Source organism: Carcharhinus amblyrhynchos, chromosome 10 (genome assembly GCF_965287045.1).
Source record: "Carcharhinus amblyrhynchos chromosome 10, sCarAmb.v2.hapA, whole genome shotgun sequence".
In the NCBI taxonomy this organism is placed as follows: domain Eukaryota; kingdom Metazoa; phylum Chordata; class Chondrichthyes; order Carcharhiniformes; family Carcharhinidae; genus Carcharhinus; species Carcharhinus amblyrhynchos.
The window spans coordinates 27450215-27477314 of record NC_137333.1 but is presented as its reverse complement, the minus strand read 5'-3'; the positions used below and the strand labels follow the sequence as shown (position 1 = coordinate 27477314).

Genomic DNA, 27100 nt, shown 5'->3' with positions numbered 1-27100 from the left:
ACTCACCTGACGAAGGAACAGTGCTCTGAAAGCTCATGATTCCAACTTTAACCTGGTGTTGTGAGACTTCTTACTCTACATTATGAAGCAGACTGTGGCGTTTTAGTGAACATTCCATTGAGGGAGCACCAAATCACCATCTCATGAGAATAACAAATGATACCATCTATGATGTATATTTCCAAAGAGCACTGCAATTTGTAGAACAGTTGAAAAGCAACCCACTTACTTTTTGGTGGTGCTTCATAAAGCAGAAATGGCTCAAAACACTTCACATATAGTGGGTGGGGTTTTCCATTCTATGTACCCCGTACTGCTGGGAAATCTGCAGCTGGGATTTGTCATCAGTGGAACCGGAAGGTCCCGCCTGCAAGGACATTTGGAAAGTTCTGGTCAATCAGTTTTCTTGAAATGGTGACTATTGTTATTTCGGTAAAAATGGTAAAACATAAAATCGTAGAAAACTTCCAACACAGAAGGAGTATTTGACCAATCACATCCCTGCCTGTCGACAAAGTGTTACCCAACCTTATCCCAAGTTCCTTTACTAAGTCCATAGCCCAGCAGATCATGGCTCTTTTGGGCGGCACGGCAGCACAGTGGTTAGCACTGCTGCTTCACAGTTCCAGGGACAGGTTCGATTCCCAGCTCAGGTCACCGTCTGTGTGGAGTTTGCACGTGCTCCTCGTGTCTGCATGGGTTTCCTCCAGGTGCTCCGGTTTCCTCCCATAGTCCAAAGATGTGCAGGTTAGGTTGATTGGCCATGCTAAAATTGCCCCTTAGTGTCCTGGTATGTGTAGGTTAGAGGGATTAGTGGGTAAATGTGTAGGGATATGGGGATAGGGCCTGGGTGGGACTGTGGTCGGTGCAGACTCGATGGGCCGAGGGGCCTGTTTCTGCACTGTAGGGTTCGATGTTCTTCAAGTAGGCAAGAATAATTTGAAATCAAATAAATGTCCATGAGATGTCTGAAGGATGTTTTTTAAGCTGATGTGATCTCAGTAATGCAACCAATGCAACTGACAGCCTGATATCTCATTCTTTTTAACAAGTGGCAAAGAAGATGTAGATCGCTGTGTTGACTAAAATGATGCTTTCTCCTTTGGCCTCCCTGTCTTAAGGGACAGTGGGTGTGCCCCAATGTGCCACAAAGAACAAAGAAAAGTACAGCACAGGAGCAGCCCTTCGGCCCTCCAAGCCTGTGTCACTGAAGTGACCTCTCCATGGCATGTGCCTGGGCAGGATATAAATATATATATAGGGGTTCTGGATTGCCCAAGCATCAGAATGTCCTTCACAACCTTGCTGGTAGAACCCACAGAAGTGCAAAGCCAGGCATCTGGCACCAGTTTAGTTGCAGGAGCCACTGAAACATGCTCCATCACAATACACATACACACAAACAAACAAACTGAGGGGCAATTTTACTGCAGCCAATCCACCTAACCTGCACATTTTTGGACTGTGAGAGGAAATCAGCACACTCAGAGGAAACCACGCAAACACAGGGAGAAAGTATACATACCCCATACATACAGACACATGAATCAAACCCAGGTCCTTAGAACCGTGAGGCAGCAGCGCTAACCACTGTGCCGCCTATAAGATAATGCTTATTACTTCACTTTGACTGTAATGGTCTAAATGTGACATTCCCAAATGTGATTTTGGGGGGAAAAAGTCAGTAGAAATATTAACCAAAAGAGAAACCAAGATGAGTGGTAAAAAGAGAAAAATGAAATAATTATTTAAATTAGTTTATAATATTTTGAGATATGAATCATTTAAAGATGTTTGATGAAAGAATCTACTGTAGCAGTTCATAATGAGAAATTTCTCTTGATAGTAAAATTTGTGCTAACTTGAGGATGCAGACCTTCGCTACATTTTTCATAATTCATTTAATACTGGAACTAAAAGCTGCTTGCCTAAATTTACCTCATTCACATCTTCTCAAAAAGACAATATTTTAATAATGTGCCTAAATTAAATTATATTTATTTGTTTTACTTGGACATAAATGTATTTCTTATAGACCAGTAGTATTACTTTGCTCCTAAGTCTCCTCAAGCTTTTGTTAGGTATGACTGATAAGTAATCACCCTAGTGGAATTTAGGCAAGCATTGTGAAAATGCATCTGCTGCAGTAAAACTACAATAATTGTAATGAAATCTTTAAAATGTCCTTAGGTACTCAACCACACTCTGGAGAATATCATTATTTTTTTTAAATCCCATTAATATAACATTTAATGATACCTGCAAACAGAAAATGCTGGCAACACTGAACAGCATCTGTGAAGAGAGAAGTAGTTAACATTTCAGATCAATGTCCTTTAACACATCCCTTTGAGGATCTCTTAAGTTTGAAAGTTATCCTTTGTCTCAAAACCTTTCATTTCAGAGCCATATCCAAAAGTGACCTGTGCAGACAAAGATTAGATTAATTCTAGACTCGATCATCATTTTTTTATCAGACCAGCTTGTCCCTAAACCTCAAAAAAATTTCAGTTTTGTTTGTGTAAATACATCTTTTATTAATGTATTCTTGCTCTTGAATACATTTCAGATAAAGCTGAAGTAACCTTGACATCAGTTCATTTTTGCTATGTTTACTTGTCAAAGAACAGAGATACTAAGGAAGTGTGAAAAATGGCCAGAATGTGGTCGTTATAGGACAGTAAAAACTGATAGCATTCCATTTCCTTTTATTCAGTTCTTAACGTTTATCGGAAGACTTGCATCTGTCTCGGCACAAGTAGAATTTGATAGACTATAATAATTCAAGGGTTCAGAATATGACTACCTTATTACTTCAGTATCACTTTTTTACATTTTCAAGATGTTGCTTGGTTCAGTCATTGTCAGGCTGCTTTTTTTTCATTGTAGTGGTTCTCTCCATAGTTCTGATTTACCAACTCAAATAATTGCTTTACGCAACAAATTCAATGTGGAGATTTAATACAAATAATAGTGAAGTATCTGCGCTTGTCAGTCATGCTTCTGACAATGTTATGGTTCTAATCTGATATTACTGTCCAAACCTATTTTGTTCATTTCATGTTAGAAAATGAGAAATCCTTGTGCAGGAACTAGATTTACTTACCTTTTGTTACCTAGTTTTTTCATTTATCTTTCAATTTCAACTGCATGAAATGATTTTGCTTATCATAGCAATACTTTTTTGTCCCATTTGATACTGATAAAGCATTAAAATGTATCAGCATGTACAATCAATAATTATTACAATTACAGTGTCACAAAAAATGTTAAGATGTATGCTTTAAATTCTCCTGTGCATTACTTTTCTATTCTAAATAGTTTGGTAAACAATTGGAGCCTTGCGTCTTAGAGTTATGTTCAAAATCTGATGAAAAATACAACTGTACCATGTTAGTGCATATGTGTCTAAGGAGGAAATCATTCAAACACTTATCCTACCTTATCTGATGTGTGAGTGTCACATTTTGGGATGTTTCAACCATTTTTCCACTGAAAAATTTGGGGAAACATGTCACTTTAAATGTTCTGTTTTATGCCTTACGTAGTCATTCAAGCTAAAAAAGAGCTAGCCTTAATAATATTCCTTCATAAACTGTAAATAATAAGAAACATATTAGCTTGTTTCAGTAATCAACATTTCACATGTAATTGTGCAGGAGAGTAGCTGGTCCTAAGTCCTGAGCGTGAGGACTGGTAGACTTTTCTCTTCTGGATGTAAATAGTGAGATATTAAGATATACTGATGCAGGCATTTAGAGTTTTTGTTTAAACAGAATAGTGAGAGGAAACCGGAACTTAAATGCTACAAGAAGGTATTGATGAGAATGATCCAAAAGCATTTATTTTGTCACTGGTAGCATGAAGAGGCCTGTTCCTTATTTTAACTTATTACCTGAATATTAGTTTTGATGTTTAAATTTAGTACAGTAGTAACTGCAAATCTATATATTTATCATACTGTAAAATAAGGTAACTTGTTAGATCTTGATCCACCTTCAGTGAGATTGAAGAAATATTTGTGTAACACTCAGGAATGTCTGTTTCAGGTCACAAGAGGGTACTATTGTTGCATCCTTGGGTTATGCTAGCATGCATGTGCATAAATAGAGCTGCACTAGTCAATTCCCATAAAAGTAAAATGCTCATACCACTCAGAGGAGCAACCGACTAACACCATTAGATACAAGAAGGTACATACAGCTGGTCCAAATCTGTAACAGACTTGTCATTATCTTTGATATGAATTCAACAAATCTTTAACTTCCTTAGCCAAATTTTTTGTATGTTAAAATAAGCCTTTTTCAGTTGTTATGATCCAATTTCTATTACATAGACAGGTTGATAGTTGTACATTGGATGGATACTGAAAAGATTTATGTTATGCTTCATAGATACCATTTCTATTTGTCTCTTTCACTGTCAAAATTATGAATTAGGTCCTTTACATTGGTTTTGTATTTTGAATTTGTTCCAATTAATCTATTAAAAAATATTGCTGTTTTTTCCTTGCTCTTGTTTGATTAAAGTGTATTATATTTATGATGGTAAATTTACTTGACCAATGTTATCAATGGTGACACATATCTGAAGGAAATGCAGGTCCCAGAGAATCACTACTACATTGTTCAAGTCCTATCTTCAATGCAGCCTCCATTAAAGTACAGTTATCCACTGGAAGTGCAGAATTGACCCTTTGGTGCTGGTTAGTTTTAATATCGATTTGTGTGATAATGCTTCCAGTGCAGAATGGTGAATTGGGTGCACTGAACTTTGTGCTCAATTATCTGCTCCTTACTTGATAAAAGAGAATTTTCATGTTGGTAACCTCGCCTTATAATATGTAGCCTGCTACACTGTACTAATTGTGATAGGTTTGTGATTGTGAAATCCATCCTAAATCCATGGATTTGACTACTTAATTGTTGGATAGTCCACAATGTGAAGCTGATTTTAAACCTTCTGAGCATTGCATAAGCATTTTTTTGACAAAAATGAAAGTGATATAATGGCAGACAAATAAATGTTAACATCAAGCAAGCAACCTGGCTGAAAAGCTTACCCGATCAAGAAGTCCAACATAAAATGCAGATTTAGGTCAGAGTAAATTGAATATCATTGCGGCTGAAATTGTACCCATTAACATTTCATTCAATTACAACAAGAAAATGTTTCCACATATCAGCGTTTCTACAGAGGTGTATACTTTCTACAAATATGTGCTTTCATGGAAGTAGAATGCTACAATGACAGCATATGCACAATAAATAGTTGGTATGTTGTGTTGCATACAAACATAAGAATTAGGAACAACAGTAGGCCATTTGCCCTCAAGCTTGTTTTGTCATTTGATATGATCATGGCTGTTCTGATTGTAGCCTCAACTCTACTTTTCTGTCTACCTCCTATAAATCTTTGACTCCCTTGTCAATCAAGAATCTATCTAACTGTGTCTTAAAAATATTCAGTGACCCTGCCTCCATTGTTCTCTGGAGAAGAAAATTCCACAGACCCACTGAAAGAAAAAATCCTCCACATCTCCAAATTAAATGGGAGACCCCTTAATTTTAAACTGTGCCCCTTCATTCTAGCCTGTCATACAAAGAGAGGCATCCTTTCAACATTCACTCTGTCAAGTCCCCTCAGGATCTTATATGTTTCAATAAGATCATCTCTCAATCTTCTAAATTTCGAAGGATGCAGTCATAGCCTGTCCAACCTTTCCTCATATAAGAGAACCCCTTTATGTCAGGAATCAGTTGAGTGAAGCTTATCTACTTTGCTTCAAATGCAATTATATACTTAAAAAGAGACCAAAATTGCACACGACTCCAGATGTGGTCTCACCAATGCTGTAAAGTTTAGCAAAACTTCCTTACTTTAACATTGTGCTTCTCTTCCAATGAATGACGATGTTCCATTAACAACTTCAGATGATTAGCTCTACCCCACCTCAACCCCTTTGTTTTCATTTCACTTAAACGTTTAACTGTTCTCTACCTTTTATTTCTTTAATGTCTTTCTTTGTTTTTCTTCTCCCTCCCACTCTTCCTCCCCATTTTATCCCTCCTTTCCATATCTTTTCTCCCCCTTTGCTTCCTCTTTCCCAGCCCTTGCCCCCTTTTTCTCAATTCTATCTCTTCCCCCCCCTCCCCCTACATCATCATCTGTCACTGCTTTTCTGGCCATTCACACCTTTTATTCTCTCTACGACTGCCATTAGCAGCCTTTCCTCTTGCTTTTGTGGCTATGACTCATCTTTTATTCCCATACCCTGCAGTATAAATATTTGTCACCTTCTATGCCTTAAGCTTTGACAAAGGTCATCTGGACTCGAGATGTCAGCTCTTCTCCTTACAGATTCTGCCAGACCTGCTGACATTTTCTCTTTTGGCTTCAGATTCCAGTATCTGCAGTAATTTGCTTTTATTTTAACATTCCATTTGCCTTCCTAGTCACCTGTATCTGCATGCTAAATTTTTGCAATTCATGTACCAGGACAGCCAGGTCCTTCTATATCTCATATTCTATAATCTCTCTTTAAATAATATGCAGCTTTTCTATTCTTCCTGCCAAAGTTGACAAGTTCACTTTTTCCTACATTATACTCCAACAACCAAACATTTGCCCACTCAATAAGCTATGTATATTCCTTGACAGACTCCTTATTTCCTCCACAATTTACTGTCCTACTTATCTTCATGTCGTACCAAATTTAGCAACTATACACTTGTTTATTTCATCCACATCATTGATATAGATAATAAATAGTTGAGCACTGATCCCTGTAACATTCCACTAGTTACATCTTGTCAGTCTGAAAGTAACTCATTCACCCTTGCTCTCTGTCTCCTGCTATTATCTTGTTCTGTACACCATCAGCTCTGATTTTGTACAGTAACCTTTGATACAGCACTTGTTAAGTGCCTGGGAAATCCAAATACATCACATCTACAATTCTCCCTTTAATTACGTTGTTTGTTACTTCTTCAAAGAATGCTAATAAGTTAACCAGACATGATTTTTCTTTGTTCTTTGATTTCTCTTTCCGAAAACCTTTTAAGACTCTACAATGAATTCTATCAGGATATGGGGACTTGTCCACCTTTTAATTCTAATAATATTTCAGTATTTTTTTCCTGGCGATAGTTTTAAATTCCCCAGTCCCTTCCACCTCATGATTTACAATTAAATCAGATGTTATTTGTATTGTATACAGTACAGAGAGATACAAAATATCTGTTCAACGCATCCATCATTTCCTTATTTCACATTATTAATGTTTGCTCTCTAGTTACATTTCCTTTAGTTACTCATTTGTTAAATGCCTCTAGAAACTCTTACAATTTTTTTTGTATTTCTAGCTAGCTTTTACTTATACCTCAATTTTGCCCTCATTATTTCTATTATCATTGTTTGTTGGTTTTTGTATTCTGTGCAATCTTCTGATCTGCCACTAATCTTCACGAAAGCGTGCACTTTTTCTTTCAATTTTATGCTAACTTTCTTAGTTAGCCATAATAAGCAGTCTCACAACAGCAGGTTAAAAACAAAAGGTTTATTTGGTAGCACGAACTTTCAGAATGCTGCTCTTTCATCAGGTGAGTGATGAAGGAGCAGTGCTCCGCAAGCTCATGCTACCAAATAAACCTGTTGGACTTTAACCTGGTTTGTGAGACTACTTACTGTGCCTGCTCCCATCCAAACCCAGCAACCCCTCATCTTAGTTAGCCATGAATGATGCACACTTTTCATAGAGTCTTTCTTTTTCATTGGAATGTATCTTTGGTGAATGTCATGAAATAGATCCTTAAATGTCTACCACTACATCTCCACTGACTTACCCTTAATTTCCAAAACAGAAATGGCAAATGTTGGAAAATTTCAGCAGGTATGACAGCATCTGTGGAGAGAGAACAGAGCTAACATTTCGAATGACTTTTCATCACTTTTTCCGAGCTTCCTGTTCTTCCGGAGAGTCAAGTACCCTTGAATGTTCATGTCCCGGTCTTGGTCACCTTGCAGATAGATCTTTGTAATGGCTATCAGATCATACGGGGGCAATTTTACCAAAAAAATTCTGAATGTCGAATTCACATGAAAGTAAATCTCGCTAGTATTTTTCAGTGCACTGCTGAGTGCACTGGCGTAAATCCTGTTAAAAACCAGGGGGCAGGCCTATCCCTGCTGAAGAGGCCGGCTGCATAACACTGAGTGGGCCACTGTGCATGCACTGATTCCCCCCCCACCCCCAGAGACCCTGCCTCCTTTAGGCCCCATCCCCTTGGCACTGCCTCATGCCCGATTGGTACCAAGATGCCCTTGGACATTGGCTCTCTACCCTTTGGGTAGAGAGCTTGCACTGCCAATGCCCAGGGAGCAGTCCCTCTCCCCACTGCCACCCAACCCTTTGGGGAATCCTGTTTGACCTCGTCAGTCCAGCGGGGTCAGGTCACCAGCTCCCTGCAAGTGGAGAGTTATAGTAATCTCCACGAGAGTGAACAACTTCTGGCAGGTGTGGCATGGTTAGCGAGCCTGGAGACTTCAGTACCGGGCGTGTTAATGATATGTAAAATTAGAAGCCGCATGCGTTAGGCAGCTCCGCGCCTATTTCTGGCGCTGAGCTGACAGCGCCGGAAATCTGGTGCCAGGAAACATGCTCAGGGCCGGCACCCAGCACAAATTGCATTAATCCTGTGCCACTGAAATCTCCTAGCCCGCTACACTAAAAATCAACACAGAATCACCCCCTACATATTTATTTCTACTTGAGCTGACAACTCATCTGTCTTGTTATGAATGTTACACACAATCCAATTCAGAGCTTTTAGTTCTATCTCTATCATCTTCTGGTCTTAACTGCTGGTGCACTCTTAAGTTTGAACATTCTATCTTTTCCTGCCACCCTTATCATTATCATTACCCCTATTGCTACTTAATTTTCTTGCTTTGCTCTCTATCACCCTAGTTATACAAGTCACCAGAACACAGATCCTAGCGTGGTTCAGGTGAAGACCGTTCCAACGGTATGGCTCCTACTTTCCCCAGGACAGGTGTCAGTATCCCTTACATCAAAACAAATTTCTCTCACACAATCTTTGAGGTTGGTATTCCACTCTCTAATCTTAGTTACTCTACGCCAGTTTGCTCATGACTGGGATAATCCAGAGACCATTACCTTTGTCGTTCTGCTACATAATTCTTCATAATTTAGCTACTAACTGTTCATATTCTTTAAACTGCAAATTCCTCGCAAGCCCAGAGCACACCCTAAACCCTGGCACTGGGCCGGAAACATAGCTTTCTGGGTTCTCACCCTTGGTTACAAAGAACCATGTCTATGCCCCAATTATACCATCCCTTGTGACTGCCATATTCCCATTTACTCCGACTGCTCGAATGCCTTCCTGTGCCACGATGCCATGATCAGTTTGCTCATCTGCTTTGCAACCTCCTGCTTTCATCTATAAAAGCCACAAGAACCTCAAATGTGGTGGACAATTGCAAGGGCTAAGGCTCCTGCATGTCTACCTTCTTGATCCCCATACTTGCCTCACATGCAGTCACATCCCTGTTTCCTTGACTATGGACCAAATCAGACAACTCTAGTGTAACAAAGTATCCAGCTAACTTCCTTCCACCCTAATGCATCACAGTATCTGCAGCTCAGCATCCAGCTCAGTAACTCTGAACCAAACTTCCTCAAGCTGATCAAAGTTCCTCGAGCTAACAAGTGACTCCTATCTATTCAGTCCTCAAGCTAGAATCAACTTCGGCCCAATGGGTCAAAATCAGTCAATGCCCCCTCCCCCAGAAGTGCCCAGATTTTATTATAAATTTGTCATTTAAGCAGAGGAGCCAGAAGGCTAGTTGTTTTAGGAAATCGAATTGTCACTATTTCGATTGGATTAAGGCATGTTGATGAGGATCTGTGAATGTGCTTTAACCTGCAGGAGACCTGAGAAATATTTGTTGAAGCATCAGCCAAATATCCCATTTTGTTCTATACACAATGAGCCAAGAAAATGCGTTCCAATTAGAGGGTTTTATGTATCTGTTCTATATATTAAGAGCTGAGCTTAATATTTGAAATATTTTTAAAGCATACTGGAAATAACATGATTATGAGAAGCTGCTTGAAATATGTTGAGAAACCCATTTTAGGATTCTGTTTCTTCCTTTTCACAGGTATACCTGAAAAAGAAATCTACAGAAGAAACACAGAATGACCAAATACTAGCCAATGGTTCAGCAATTGTATCACCTAACAATATTGTCTTTGAGACATCATTATGAACCCAAGAAACAGTTATGGAACATCTGTACCAGCAGTAACAAAAAAACATACAACATAATATTTCAAAGGAAGCATTGTTTGACCTAAAGAAACACAATTTGTTGTATGGATAAAGATTTGCACCAAAAAATTCCATCTTTCTATTATTGAACCTGATTTTATTGCAGTTTATAGATTTTGGCAATATAAAATATGAATTTAAATTTGAAATCAAACAAAGATGTACTTATTCTGTTGCCTAAAATGGACTCTTGTCTCCAAAAAGATATTATCAGATACACCAGATGTGCTTTTAAACCGGTGAACTGTGAAAATTTAGAGAGAAATTTCCCTTTAATAATTGAAATGCATTAACTCAATGATTATTTCTTATCCTGGTGGACCAGGTGATCCAAGTCAAATTTGTGTTGAATTTTCAGGGGATTACTATTGCTGTAGTTTAAACCTAGCCCCTGCACTTCCACCCCCAACCAAAGCTGCCTATATAAATTGTCATCAATATTGATACTGAGGCCAAACAGTGAACTCATGCCCAATTTATTCCGCATATTTGGTCTATTAATTCAGTTCAAGCTGACCATGGTTATTGTACAAGTACTTCACTTGTTACTTTTAACATATTGGCTGCTTCAGTTCAGCAATTCATTCCTGAAAATTAAAGATCTCAGATTGTGTAAAGTTTATATTCTGTTCTTTATTGATGGTTTTTCTTATACTTAATCGTCGGAAGCAATAAACTACTTTTGTTTAATTGGCAAGTTGATTGTGTCACAGGTCTATGTGTTTCAGATTTCATTTCAGATTACGATTCGCTGGACATTAATAGAGAAAATTCTTCTTATTTTTAGAAATATGTCATGACTTGGCTACAAGTGAAATTAATTGAATGCAAAAAGAGAGTTTTTTGGGAGGTTGCTCACAATGAAGATCTTCTAGATGATGAAGCAAATGGGGCAACCTTTTCCAAAATGATACTGGAGTTGAACATTTGAGCTTTTTTTTGATTGAGTTATATAATTGCTCTTGCCTGCCAGCTATTTCTTGAAAATTTCAACTTGAATTTAGTGTCAATGTTTTTGATTATTACTATTTTATAATATAAGAGAAACACTAGTTAGGTTGGTTTGCTTGATCTTCAACTGGTAGAACCTTATATGTTTTGAAGCCTCTGGTGCCTTATTAGCAAAAATAAAAGTTATCAAAGTTATTCAATTAGAAGGGCTACATTACTTTGTTTTACTGTTCTTTAGTACAAAGGAGCTTATTAGTTTTCATAAGGAAAGGGATGAGATAAGGAAACTTGCTATAATAATTTCCTATGAATAGTTTGTTTATACTATTCCTTTAAATAACATCTCATTTATTTCCCAAAATGCACTTTTGTGATTTGTGTTGTTGAGGAGAGCAAGGTTAATAAATAAACTGCATTTATTTTCAATGAAGTTATAAAAAATTTGTTAAATAACAAACTGTGTTTCAACAGTTTCCCCAATGCCTTCAAATTACACAATTCTTCTATTTAGATATTGAAGAGTAATAAATGCATTTAAACATTTCAAAGAAGATGTTATTATGTTAATAAGATGTGCAATAGGAAGCCAATTTGTGTGAATGTTTGTTTTCATTGCTCAGGGTTACTATGAGTCCAAAGATTATATTGGTTAAGATTTTAAGGCATTGTTTAGTACAGTAACTTTGTGTAGGTTGACACTTGATGGTGTTTAGGTCCAGCCTGAAAATGAATTAGGAGTATGTATATGTATTAATGTGAACAGCATTGAGTAAAACATTGAAAAAACTCATCATCAAAGGAGTCTGTAACAAAAATTATTATTCTATATGTAAAACTTAATTTTTGTAAAATTATTCAGGTAGTTAAACTCAAGTCAAAATTAGTCAAACCAACTTGCCCACTCCTACATGTATTCAGAGATCAAACGGTTGATTCAGCTCAGGAAAAGTGATGTATATGCCTAAATTAAAGTTCACCCAAGATCATTCACAGTGCATTTTAAACTGGATACACTGAAACTCCATTTCTATGGTTGCTGTTTTTATATTTTCCACTTTATTCATAAAGAAATGTAAATTGCAAATTATTACTGTTTTAAAATTGAGGAGGGAATTAAACGCAGTTGTGAATTTTGCCTTACTTAATCAAACTGAATTCCACAGATTTCTAGAATGAATAGTAAGTTTTGTGTTTGAATCGTAACATCGGTGTGTATATTGATTTTACTATTTTTTTTGTATAAAAAGTTTTATACCTTCGTAACCTGAACAAATACTTCAGTACAAATCCTGTCGATGCTACAATCAATTTGCTAACATTTATTAATATTCTGTTTCCACATAGTAGATTCATGCTTTGTCAATAACATCATCATTTAATAGGGGTATGATATGAAAATGAATGTATCTTCTTTATCTTGTACAGAAGACTTAACGTTCTGTCATAACCATTAAACGTCTATGTGCTTTTACAGCATAAACATTTTCTCAATTATGACAATGTTAATGTAGAGCACTCATAACTGATATTTTTCAGAATTATTCTTATATGCAACAAATCTTTCACCAGCTCAATTTTGAATACTTGTTGAACTTAGCTCCAGTTTGAATGTTTCTTGGTTTCAGCTAATTATTTCAGGCAAACGTAAAACAAAATGTTTTCTTCCCAATAACCTAGTCTGTAAAAGCGTGTATACAAGGGGGAAGGTTAAAATGTTTAAACTCTTGTCAGTTCCTCCAGATAAAGAGCGTAATGAAGCAGGAGTGGGGGAGCATTATCTGAGAGAAAGCTTTTCTACAATCTAATCAGTAAATGTCACTACTAAATCATCACATCATAGTCCAGATTTTGAGGTGCTAATGTTGACAAAGCTGTTGGCTTTTACAGTCATTACTCCGCTGAAGCTGACAGTAACTTCTGGAGTTCACAGATGTCCAGAATAATGTGGAAAGATGTTGCTGTCAAAGATTCTGCATTCCCCAGAAAGAGCACTGTTGAAGTCTCCCAAACTGCAACAATCATTCATCAAAATACTATAACCAGTTCCTTATCAGCACAGAGATGTTCTACCCACTATATCATTCAGGGTTCTTTCATGGTTACGTGGAAGCTGAAATATAGGGCCTGGATAGGTTCTAACTGAACAAAGTGGACAGGCGAAATTTTCCCAAAGAAATTCAAAGTGTCATAACAGCAGGAGATCTGCGTAACGGTCTTTTATGTGGGCCCGGCACTGAAATGTTCTGTCAATTCTTTTGACAGCTGGGAGCTTTGCGCAGGTGAGGATTGTAGCCTATGTACACCAGTGAGACCAGCTTCAGGGCATTCAGTTACCTTTGCACGAGGCATCCCAATGTACAAATGCACCAATGCTCAGCACAAATCAGAATTTTGACCTTGCACGGTATCTTCCCAGCTTGCCGCGTCAGTGAGATCGCTTCCATCATCATACAGCGAGGCAGCATGGGTCGAGCTCAGGAATAGGAAAGTGCAGTCACAATGTTGGCGGTTTACTATAGGCCACCCAACTGCCAGCGGGAGACTGAGAAACAAATATGTAGACAGATTTTGGTAAACTGTAAAAGTAACAGGGTTGTTGTGGGAGATTTTAATTTCCCCTATATTGACTGGGGCTCACTTAGTGCTAGGGCATAAATGAGGTGGAATTTGTAAGGAACATCCAGGGGGGCTTCCTGAAACTGTGTAGACATTCCAACTAGGGAAGGGGCCATACTGGACCTGGTATCAGGGAATAAGCACAGCCAGGTGGTTGATGTTTCAGTAGGGGAGCAGTTCAGAAACAGTGACCACAATTCAGTAAGCTTTAAGGTACTGATGGATAAAGATAAGTGTAGTCCTCAAGTTAAGGTACTAAACTGGGGGAAGGCTAACTACAACAATATTAAGCAGGAACTGAAGAATAGATTGGGGGCAGATGTTTGAGGGCAAATCAACATCTGGAATGTGGGAGGCTTTCAAGTGTAAGTTGATAGGAATTCAGGACTAGCACATTGCGATAATGATGAAGGATAAGTATGGCAAGTTTTGGGAACCTTGGATAACAAGAGAAAATGTGAGTCTAGTCAAAGAGAAAAAAGAAGCATTTGTCAAAGCTAGGAGGCTGGGAACACATGAAGCAAGTCTGGAATACAAGGAAAGTAGAAAGAAACTTAAGCAAGGTGTAAGAAGGACTAAAAGGGGTCATGAAAAAGCATTGGCCAGCAGGATTAAGGAAAGTCTGAAGGCTTTTTATACACATATAAAGAGCAAGAGGGTAGCCTGTGAGAGAGTTGGCCCATTCAAGGATAAAGGAGGGAATCAATGCGTGGAACCAGAGGAAACGGGCGAGGTATTAATTGAATACTTGGCGTCAGTATTCACCAAAGAGAAGAATTTGGTGGATGATGAGTCTGGGAAAGGATGTGTAGATAGTTAGAACAAAGAGCAAAATCAGCCCGGGAAACAGGCCCTTCGGCCCAACGAGCCTGCGCCGCCATCTCAACACCACCAGTCCACCTCTCTACCCACAACCCCTGTCTAATGTTTTATGGCCATCCAGATTGAGGGATGTTGAGATCAAAAAGGAGTATTGGGGTTCTTAAGAAACATTAAGTACACAAGTCCCCAGGGCCTGATGGGATATGCACCAGAATACTGAGAGAGAAAAGGGAGGAAATAAACTAGGCTTGTACTCGTTGGAGTTTAGAAGAATGAGGGGAGATCTCATTGAGACGTATAAGATGATGAATGGGATGGATAGGATAGAGGTGGAGAGACTCTTCCCGCTCAAAAAAGACAGTAGGACTAGGGGGCACAGCCTCAAGATAAAGGGGAGGCGGTTTAGAACGGAGTTGAGGAGGAACTTCTTCACTCAAAGGGTGGTGAATCTCTGGAATTCTCTGCCCGTTGAAGTGGTGGAGGCTGCCTCGCTAAATATTTTTAAGAAGCGGGTTGATGGGTTTTTGATAAGAGAGGGGATTAAGGGTTATGGGGAGAGGGCGGGAAAGTGGAACTGAGCCACAACAGATCAGCCATGATCTTACTGAATGGCGGGGCAGGCTCGAAGGGCTAGATGGCCTACTCCTGCTCCTATTTCTTATGTTCTTATGAAATTGCTGGGGCCTGGAGAGAATCTTTGTATTTTCACTGGCTATGGGGAGGTCCCAGAGGATTGGAGAATAGCCAATGTTCTGCCAACGAATAGTGCATACCCTTTGTTTAAGAAGGGTAGCAAGAATAATCCAGGTAATTGCAAGCTGGTGAGCTTTACATCAATGGTAGGGAAATTATTGGACAGGATTCTTTGAAACAGGATTTATTCTCACTTGGAAATAATTGGATGTAATAGTGTGAGAGACAACATGGTTTTGTGAAGGGGAGGTTGTGTCTCACGAATTTGATCATGTTTTTCGAAGAAGTGATGAAGATGACTGATAAGGGTAAGGTAGTGGATGTTGTCTACATGGACTTCAGTAAGGCCTTTGACAAGGTCCCTCATGGCAGACTGGTGCAGAAGGTGAAATTGCATGGGATCAGAGGTCAGCTGGCAAGGTGGATTCAAAACTGGCTCGGTCAAAGCAGACAGAGGATTGCTGTGGAAGGGTGCATTTCTGAATGGAGGGCTGTTACAAGTGATGTTCCTCAAGGATCAGTGCTGGGACCTTTGCTGTTTGTAATATATATAAATTATTTCGAGGAAAATGTAATTGGATTGATTACTAAGCTTGCGGACGACACAAATATTGGTGGATTTGCAGATAGCGATGAGGACCATCATAGGATACAGCAGGATATAGGTCAGCTGGAGACTTGGGCAGATGGAGTTTAATCCGGACAAATGTGAGTTAATGCATTTTGGAAGGCCTAATACAGAGAGGAAATATACAGTAAATGGCAGAACCCTTAAAAGTATTGATAGGCAAAGGGATCTGGGTATACAGGAATACAGGTCACTGAAAGTGGCAATGCAGGTGGAGAAGGTAGTCAAGAAGCATGCAACGTGCTTGCCTTCATCGGCCGGGGTATTGAGTTTAAAAATTGGCAAGTCATGTTGCAGCTTTATAGAACTTTAGTTAGGCCACATTTGGAATATAGTGTTCAATTCTGGTCACCACACTACCAGAAGGATGTGGAGGTTTTGGACAGGGTACAGAAAAGATTTACCAGGATGTTGCCTGGTATGGAGGGCATTAGCAATGAGGAGAGGTTGGAGAAACTTTGTTTGTTCTCACTGGAGCAACAGAGGTTGAAGGGAGACATGATAGAAATCTACAAGATTATGAGAGGCGTGGACAGATTGGATAGTCAGGAGCTTTTTCCCAGGGTGGAAGAGTCAATTACTAGGGGGCATAGGTTTAAGGTGCGAGGGGCAAGGTTTAAAGGAGATGTACAAAGCAGATTTATTACACAGTACTGGGTGCCTAGAACTTGTTGCCAGGGAGGTAGTGGAAGCAAATGCAGTAGTGACTTTTAAGGGGCGTCTTGACATGTACATGAATAGATTGGGAATATAGGGATATGGTGCCCGGAAGGGTAGGGGGTTTTAGTTAAGTTGGGCAGCATGGTCAATGCAAGCTTGGAAGGCCGAAGGGCCTGTTCCTGTGCTGTAATTTTCTTTGCTCTTTGTAATCAATGAATTTCAATGCAAACTTCCAAGTTAATGCTGTTAATCTCATTCTCAGACGGCACTGTGGTTAGCACTACTGGTTAGGTGCATTAATCATGCTACATTCTCCCTCAGCGAACAGGCTCCAGAGTGTGGTGAGTGGAGAATTTTCATTGCAGTGTTAATGTAAGCTTACTTGTGACACTAATAAATAAACTTCATTTTAAAATTTATTAAAACTCCTGGGTTTTCAACATCAGTTTATAATTACTGCTAAACAGCCTCAGTAGCCCTAAAAAAATGATAATATGTCAAATGTCGACATTGTAATAAAGATTCCATGTTTTAAATTTTTGTTTGCTTTGTGTTTTAGTTTTATACAAACATTCACACTTATTTAGTTATCTGAAAGCTTAAGTGATTTTAACTTCTTGGTTTGCTGCCTGCGCAAATACTTCAATGCAATTGTCTTTCTAACACTATTGCTGCAGGACTCCTAAAGAGTCCATTGACTTGGCACCACACTTAAAATGTCATCAAGAGAGAAATTCATGCCATAGAGATTGCTTGATCCTTGTGGGCAGTTTTCTTTGAAGTCAAATCACAAGGTCCATCCCGATATTTCAGTTTCCTGATAACAGATCACCATGAAAGAAACCTGAATGATCTAGTAATTGGAAAATGTCTGCTTTGGTGACAAGGAATTAGTTGTAATGTTTTGAAAGAACAATAAGTAGTGTTCTGTATTAAGTAAAAATAGAACATATGTGAAAATCTCAGCAGATCCATCAGCACTTAAAGGGAGAAAACATAAGTTAATAAATTTGGTTGTAAACCCTTTTTGTCAATTGGAAATTTTGGGTGTTTTTAAATATATATAGTATTAATCATTAGACAAATTTACTTGGAAAATTCACCTTGTAAATTTGAGTCCTTTTAATGACTCTCTGGTTCTGAATCAAAATGTAAACTTTTTTGATCCAGGTTTTAAGGCTGTTGAAAATCTATTAATATATTTTACAAATACAAGCATTGTTTGCAGCCAAATACTCTACTGAAAGAAACCTGTGGCTAGATGCTTTTGAATCTTGCAAGTTTACTGAATGTATGAGATTTGCATATTGGTAATTGGTGTATGAAACACCCAATTAAGATCAACCTGTAAACAGCCTAGCTTTCATGCTGTTAGTCATATTTATCTACACAGGATTCCTAGCTGCAGACTTTTATCTTCCCATCAATATCTGAGCAAAACAGAGCATCCATAGACAATGTATAATGTGTGCATTTATCCAGCATCAACTCATCTGAGATTGCTTCAGATGTTGTAACTGCTGTGGAAACACACATGGCAGCTATTTCGTGTGAGAAATTTTCCCAAACAATTATCTAAATTATTTTTTTAAATTGTGGTTAATGTTTGAAAGACACTGAGGCCAAGAACTCTGCCCTAATCCTTTTCAACCAAAACAAGGATCTGTAACTCCATCTAAACAGACAGGATGCAAACTTAACATTTCATCCAAAGGAAATATATCCAACAATATAGTATGCCCTTAATGGTGCAGCAGATTACAGGTTCAAGTCCTGTATTATAACGTGGAGGTGATTTTTTTTCCCTCTGCACGATTTTGGAACCACCCAGAGAGATACCTCGCCTCGTAATCTTGCACGAATATGCATAAGGTATAGGACGCTATTGGTTTTGGTAAATTAAAGCAAGATCTGACACTCTTTATCATGAACAGTTAACAGTATTTTTGAACTGGCGATAACTTATTAAAACAACAAACTGAATAAACTTCCCAATAGAATGCTGTACGAATATTACAATCAAATTCAGGAGTAATGAAATAAATCCTTATAGATCATGGTCACTGTCAAATAATATAATACCAGGTGTCTGTTAGAATTATGAACTTTCTTCTGATCCTTCCATCTGAAACGCTTTCTTAGGTAGTATCTCTTTTTCTTTCGTTGGTGATTTTCTGAAGATGTATATATATGTATAATATATATATTAAACTGTAGGATTCTATTCGAGAGCCTCACCTCTCTCCCTTTTAACTAAAGAGATGACAAGCTTATTCTAACAGTTATTCCCCCTTCTCCAGGTTTATAAACCTGGAATTACCTCACAGTATTCCTGCAATCTGATTGGCTTGAGGCTGTCTCATTGGTTCAATTCAAAAGCCTGTTTTGCTATGTTGGAACTCTGACTGCTGCTTTGAATACAAATGTTGCAAACCTGCTGCTGCAGTTTAAAAATCCACAGAAAGACACATGCCTTTTAAGGAGACAATGATTTCTTCCCTTGGTTTCAGCATTTTCAATATTTACACTTTCAAACCCCACTGTTTTAACCTTACATATGCAACTTCATAACATTTGAAATGGGGATTCAAACCATGACCTGGCCCACAAGTATCAATGTCATTAATAAAGCAGAGATGACAGCCTTTAGTCATGTACTTGATAAACAACTCATCCATATGCTGTCACTAATATGAACAATCAATACTTGTACAAAACAATTAAAATTGCTCGATAAAAAATTACAATTGAATATTCAAAAAAACGTGAATATGATTAAGATTGGTCATGGATCAATCAACTTTCCTGAATACATAAACATAACTATACATACTCGATTGTTAATTTTGTTTCAGGAGGAGAGAAATTATTGGAAATACTGAATAGGTCTGGTAGCATCTGTAAGTTGATATTTCATCGGAACCGGAAAAGGTTAGTATTCAGAGGCAGACAAGAACTGAGTGACGGGGAAAGACCAAAAGTAAAGAACTGTGGTAGGATGGGAGACACAGAAAGGGTTAAATGTCACTATCAGTTGTACCTATCAATCAGTTTGAGGATGGTGTTTACTCAGGGTCATGCGCTGAGATACATGGGTCTTCATGTTACTGTACAGGCCAATTCTCGACCGACAGATCTTTGGGCACATTGGGCAGGGTGTTTAGAACATCATAGAATCGAATCACAGAACCCCTACAGTGTGGAAAGACATCATTAGGCCCATCAAAACTGCACTGACAACAATCCCATCCAGGCCCGATCCCTGTAACCCCACATATTCACCCTATCCCATGACACTGAGGGACAATTAAGCATGGCCAATCAACCTAACCCACACATCTTTGTCAGATCATGTGATCTGGATTTGTTCATTTTTCTTTCCATCTCTGCTACTTCTGTGCCTCATCATTAAGAATTTGAGTCATGAAACATGATTCAGTTTGATGGACAGGTTAACGTTATTTTGAACAATTGATGGCAAGTTCCTCCCACTTATTAAGGTCAATAATGCACTGCAGGATAGAGAGCTTCTGAGTGTTTTTAAAGCATTTTCTTTATCCTCCCCTGAAACATTGGCCTTTTAATAGTTGATAAAACAATCTACTGGGGGGAGACAATGGCCATCTATCTAAGTTGATATTGCAGATGCTTTGCCTGAATGCTCGTTACTCTAGCTTCAAAAAGAACATTAGCATTTATTTAGTGTTCCACTGAACCCAGATGATGTGGTGGAGACACTACTGATGGAATTTCTCTAGTCCTCTTTTGTGTTGCTGATATACAGTACAGAGCTCATTACAGTTCAGGAGCATGGTGATGACAACTCCTATGACTTTTGTTGACTTATGGAAGGCTTCATCGTAAGAAACTTCATAATTCTGGAAATGCTTCATAATGAAATGATTGTAACTGTCATGAGTGAGAGACCTGAAACAGGCACCTTCAAAATCCAGACTTGGGTCAAGTAAAATTTTGTGATAGCCATGCTATTCACAAACTGTCTGAAGATGACTATTCATCTCAAATATCAACTTCTGCCTAATGTCAGTATTAAATGTTATCTATTTAGACCCCAGTGGGGAGATGATGGCCTAATGGTGTATTCACTAGATTATTAATGCAGGAACTCAGCTAATGTTCTGGGGACCCAGGTACAAATTCCACCAAAGCAGATGGTGGAGTTTGAATTCAATTAAAATATCTGGAATTAAGAATCTACTGATGACTATGAAACAATTGTCAATTGTCAGAAAAACCTGTCTGGTTCACTAGTGTCCTTTAGGGAAGGAAATCTGCTATCCTTACCTGGTCTGGCCTACATGTGACTCCAGAGCCACAGCTAAGTGGTTGACTTTCAACTGCTCTCCAAAGGCAATAAATGCTGGCCAGCCAGTGATGTAATGTTCCAGGAATGAATAAGAAAAGTTACCTCAATGCCGAAACTAAAGTGAACACCATAGATATAAATGATCTCTAGCTAATGGGTAATGCAGCATTGTTGCCTATTCTGCAACCAATTTGCAATCCACTCTCAATCTCTTCAATTCTGCATACAAGAAATTCCTTGAATGTTGCCAAAACAAAACATGTAAATCAACCCATGCCTGGTCAGTAAAAAAACCACACATGTTGAGTACCTTCCATACCTTGAAGCCGCTTCTGATCAATGGTATCTTTTAGAGAGAAGGTCAGCTGTGTCACCTTAACATTCTACAAACTACAGCAAGTGTTTGACAGCAAGATCTCCATAAGGGGTGAAATCACGACAGGGTTGATAATGAAAGGCAAAAGGAGATGGTATTGGGAGAAGTATAGAAGACTGTAGGAGGTGTAAATGGGATGACCAGAATCATCAAGAATTGCCTTCCAAAAAAGAGATTCACAAGAACAGTAAAAGAGGCCACTGTTAGGTGGTTTTGGGACAGGAAATTGAAATGATTGGGAGCTTGAGGATTTGAGTAGATATGTTCTGCAAAGCAGTCATCAAATCTGTAATGGCATCCCCAGTGTAGAGAGGACCATATTGTGAGCAGTGAACGCAATCTTCGAAGTTGAAGGAAGTACAAGCAAATCATTGTATTAACTGGATTAGGTTGATCTTTTTCTACACCCAAGCTACGATTGTAATACTATGTTCTGCACTCCCTCCTTTCCTTCTCTATGAACAATATGCTTTATATAGTGCGCAAGAAACAATACTTTTCACTGTATACTAATACATGTGACAATGATAAATCAAATCAAAAGATAGTTTCATGACCTTTACCATCAGAGAAGGTGGAAGGACAATGTAATAATCCCCATGAAACCTATTGGGAATCAATAATTGGTCTCCCTGTGGGACTCATTGAGTATAAGTTCCCCAGGTAACAGGGAATATTCAATAAAAAGTAGTTTCCTCTAATTTGGGGAGACCCAACATATACTTGACAATTGCCTCATGGAAAACCCTCCATTCATCCTGAAGTATGTCTTCAACCAGCTTCCAGCCACTTGGCATTTAAATTTTTCACCCAACTCAAATTCTAGCCTTCTGTTCCCAGCCTCCTTCAATGTTTCAGTGAAGTTCAAGGTAACATCAAAGAGCAGCAGCCCATCTTTTAATTGGGCATTTTATAGCCTTCAGGACTCAACACTTCGTTTAACAATTTCAGATAATAATCTCTGCCCCACACAGCAGTCCACTCACCGGATAAAGGAGCAGCGAGCCGAAAGCTCATGATTCCAAATAAACCTGTTGGACTTTAACTTGGTGTTGTGAGACTTCTTACTGCTCCTTAATGCAACAGTGGACGGCAAATTGTTCCAGACTGGAAGGATCCCAACGTGAAGAAATTCATGGCTGCAATCATCTGCACAACCATTTGCAACACCTTGCACTGCTGTGAGGCTGCTCGCTGCTCGAAAGAAGTAGCATTTTTCCACAAGTACCATTTTCAAAACCTGAAGATAATATACATATTGGGCCCAATTCTCCTATCACAACATGCTAATTTTTTTGACGCGTCAGGTTGGAAGGTGCACGTTAGCCATTTCATGGGATTCGTGCAAGCGCATCTCCCACTGCTGGACAGCAGGTGCAGTTGTGACTATGCTGGAAACCGGCGGGAAGACCAGGTAAGTGATTTTAATCTATTTGTAATGTAATTTAAATGTGATTATCGGGCCTGGGACTGAATTCTCTGGGCCCGAAAGCATCTCCCACCCTGCCAGGAGTATTTCACTCTGGCAGGGTTTAGAATAGCTCCCCACATTCAGGGAACTAGCGGGACACCCCACAGGAGTGAAGTGGATGGGTGCCTCTGTGTATGGTAATGCTGGCAGTGCGAGACTGTACCCCTGGCACTGCCCAAGGCGCAAAGTGTCCATGCTGAGGAGACACCTTGGCACTGCCCACCAACATCAGGCAGTGCCAAGGGGGCCTATCATGGATTGGGAACTATAGGGGCGAATGGTGAGGTTCAGAGGTCCCACTGCCACTCTGCGTGGGGATCGTTTGGGGCTGGAGGGAGGCCAGCGATCGGAGCGGGTTGGGGGAGTGGTCTGTCGGGGGTATTTGCCTCCCGGGGGGGAGGGAGGTCTGCCAAGGTGGGGGGGAATTGAAGATTGTGGTGTTTCAGGACTATGGGTGTGGGGGGGTTGGGGCTGGCCCGGGAATGCTTTTAGGGGCTGTGATCGGACTGTGGAAGAGGGGTGGAAGGGCAGCACTGCGGAGTCCCGGGCTGGCCTGCGATCAAGCTAGCCAGCAAACGGGAGGCTAACAGATTGAGGCCACTGCGCATGTTCAGAGATCTGGAACTATCAGGAGTGAATAGGCTCCACCACCCAAAGCTTTTAATGAGATTCATGATTGTGACCTGTGCAGTGCATAGTGTATGGGAGATTCAAGTCTGAACTCCCACTGATAAAACAACTGTGAATTAAACCATCTTTCCCGCCAATTCAGCACTTAAATTTTTTTTGTGAGAATTGCCTCCATTGGCCTATAAGGCCTCCATTATTCCTGGCTTAGGTTGAAGTAAGAGAAATGCTCTTGGAAAACCCTGGGTGGATATGTTCTCTTGTTGAGAGCCCTTCACATCCTCTGACCTCTGCAAGCAAGCTTGTCCTCTCTGTGCTGCCTCTGTTCAAATCTCTCTGTCATTCCACAGGTTGTTGGGAATGGTAACTACAGCAACCATTACTGGGATAATTGGTCTGACCTGAACCACTGAACCAAGGATTTCTGTCACATATAGGACCACCCTTGTCAACTTCACTAATTTTAAACAACTCTGCAAACCACCAATTACTTCAACAAACTGAGACAGAACCAATAGAAATTCATCAGCAACTAACTTCAGTGGTTGATGATCCTTTTCAATAGGGCTGCTGAGGTTTGGGATCCATCCTGCTGTTCTTCCTGTTATTGTGTTTGGCTGTGCATGTTTAAGAAAAGGTGTTAACTTAGTTCTTTCATGCCACAACATTATTGTCCAGAGGTGCATTTTGGATGCTATTTTGGAAACAAAATATCACCCATAGACCTGAAAAGTGCAGATGCTACAAAGCTAAGTTTTGTGACCCTGATTATGTCCTCACACAACATTGGCTTGTGAATGCTGCAGCAGAGATCACTGAAGAGCAATGAAAAGACAGGAATCCTGTCTATTGAACCCCTCTTCCTTTGGCCAGAGATGTTGAAACCAGTTGTACTGCCCCATTTGAGATGAAATTATTAGAGCAAATACTGGATATAAAAAGTTAGTTTTAATTTCAAGAACTAGAAGTAACTTTGTACAGACTGGATTTCTGGATTTTTGAACAACCTCTTTGGAAATGAATATGTTGGAAGTAATATCACAGCAAAGTCAGATATAATTTAAAATGAATGTGCATCTCTGTTGTATTTTATTTTCCCTCTAGGTGTAGTTGCAACTCAGTATCTGCTTGCAGTCAGTAAAATACATTTGTAATTTAGCAATGGTTCAAACTGTGCAAACACCTTTTTTAAAACTATGTAAAATTGTTATTCAACAGAAGTACAAGATGGACTTAATTTTGTTAAATAAAGATGCCTAGAAAATGAAGATATCTCATATATATATATTATATAGAGTTTATATTTTGCCATTTTACTTATTGAAATATCCATGGAGCTTTACAGGATAAATTGTACAAGATTATGAGGAACAGGACAGAACGGGCGAGGAGCAGCTGTTCCCCTTAACAACAAAGAACAAAGAACAACACAGCACGGGAAACAGGCCCTTTGGCCCAACGAGCCTGCGCCGCCATCTTAACAATGTGTTTTTCCTCCTCCACCCTCGACCCATGTTGAAGTTAGTTGAAGAGTCAGTCATGGACATAGGTTTATGGCAAGGGGGAGGAGGTTTAGGGGGATATGAGGAAAAACTTTTGTACCCAGAAGGTGGTGACGGTCTGGAATGCGCTGCCTGGTACAGTGGTAGAGGCGGGTCGCCTCACATCCTTTAAGAAGTATCTGAATGAGCACTTGGCACATCAAAACATTCAGGGCTATAGGCCAAGTGCTGGCAGATGGGATTAGGTGGGAGTTCAGGTGTTTCTAATATGTTGGTGCAGATTCAATGGGCCAAAGAGCCTCTTCTGCATTATATGATTCTAAGATTGTATGATTCTATGACTGCAAGATGCCGCAGATGTCTCTGCTGGAGGCCTGGAAGAACATGATGGAATAGAGGTTGAAGGCCACTGTGATCTTCATTGCCACTGGAAGCAGGTGTCCTCCTGCCCCACGTGAACCTGGCACAAGTTCCGCACTGTCTCCTTACTAGATGTGGCTGCAGCGATATATAGCATCTGGCAGCTCATCGAAGGAGAGGCAGGATCTCCATCTTCGACATCCTCTGGCTCTTCCCTCAGGCCGATGGGTGGCCACGTCCTGGGCCCAACTGGCAGCCTTTTATCCTGCTGCGGCCTCTAGCCTGGGTGGGTCCTTACCATGAGCAGGTGTCTCTCTCCTCCAACACAGCACCCAACTGCACTGGCTCTAAAGCAAAATCCATTATTCCTTTGGAGTGGGTGGGATAGATAAGGCAGGGGGCCGGGGGGTGGGGTGGGAGAGAAAGAGAAAGAGAGAGGTACTCTGACATCAGTTGTATTAGTAATCATAACGTAGGTGGTATTTAAGTGCTGGCAAACAATCTTACATATAAACCAAGGAAAAATGTAACATTGTCCCTGTAACAAAAAGAAAGCAAAATGTAATTCTGTAGTAAAGACCTGGAATGTAACAATTTAGCTGAAAACTAATCTGTAATTTTTAATTTCTTGGTACTATTTGCATTTACAAATGTTTGCTTGCATGATTGATGTCCAATCAGCTCTTAACTTTTTCATTGCAATTTTGCAATCAACAATTAACTATCCATATTCTACTGGATAATAATAACTGAGGTACTGTTGAAATTTTGAGTAACTATTCTTTCCTTAACACAGCCCTAAAGACCCTAGATTTGATTTTATACCTGTGTAAATGAATTGAATGAGTTAAAATCGCTCCTCAAGTTTATGTCATTAGCTAATCTCAGTCAGCTACGAGAAGTTACAGAAACCTAGATTCGGGATGCAGCAATTTAACAGTATTCTGTTCCTATAGCTGCACAGGAACATCTACTAGAAGTGAAGACTGGAATCTGGAATCTGGGTGAAGGCAGGATGAGAAATGCGCGTGACACCCTCCACAGTTGGATAAGTCTCAAGTATTCACAATCAAATCTCAGGCAAGACATTGGATGATGGCTGGAGTCTATGGAACTATACTCTAGGCACTGACATCTTGAAGTGGTGATGAGGAGAGGGGGATGATTGGGAAAAGGCATTGAGGCTAATATTTTTATAACAAGCTTAGCAAATATTTCAGTAAAAACCTCTGAGTACTTATATAAGAATTTTCATAATTACCAGACGTGCTGCTCCAGAGATCCCCAGTATCACGATTGCCAATCTTTAGCCAACTCCATGTGATATCAAGAAATGGCTAATGGCACTGGATACTGCAAAGGCTATAGGCTCCGCCAACATTCCGGCAATGGCTCTGAAGACTTGCGCCTTTTATTCACAGCCATTTAACTTCTTCTTCTTTGGACAATTATCCAGTCTGTAATGACAGTTAAGATTGAATCTATCTCCACCACACTTTCAAGCAGCACATTCCACACCCTAACCTATGTTGTGCAAAAGTTATTTTCATCATGTGCCTTTGATTCTTGTGTCAATCATTTTAAATCAGTGTCCTATGGAGCAATTTCTTTTTTAATCACCACACATCCATAATTTTGAACATTTCTTCTCACTCCTCTTCTTCTCAATCTCTTAATCCTTCTCAATCCTCCACACCCAGATTGCCTAG

At 39.4% G+C, this 27100-nt stretch overlaps 1 protein-coding gene across 1 annotated transcript in view; it reads left to right on the top strand.

The window, feature by feature from the left end:
* Positions 1-12443, top strand: part of abcc4 (ATP binding cassette subfamily C member 4 (PEL blood group)) — a 411789-nt gene extending 399346 nt beyond the window's left edge. The window contains exon 31 of the mRNA XM_080198151.1: positions 10189-12443. Within this exon, the coding sequence (XP_080054277.1) occupies positions 10189-10296 (108 nt within the window). The 3' untranslated portion in view covers positions 10297-12443. The remainder of the gene's footprint in view (positions 1-10188) is intronic.
* Positions 12444-27100: the final 14657 nt, after the last annotated feature.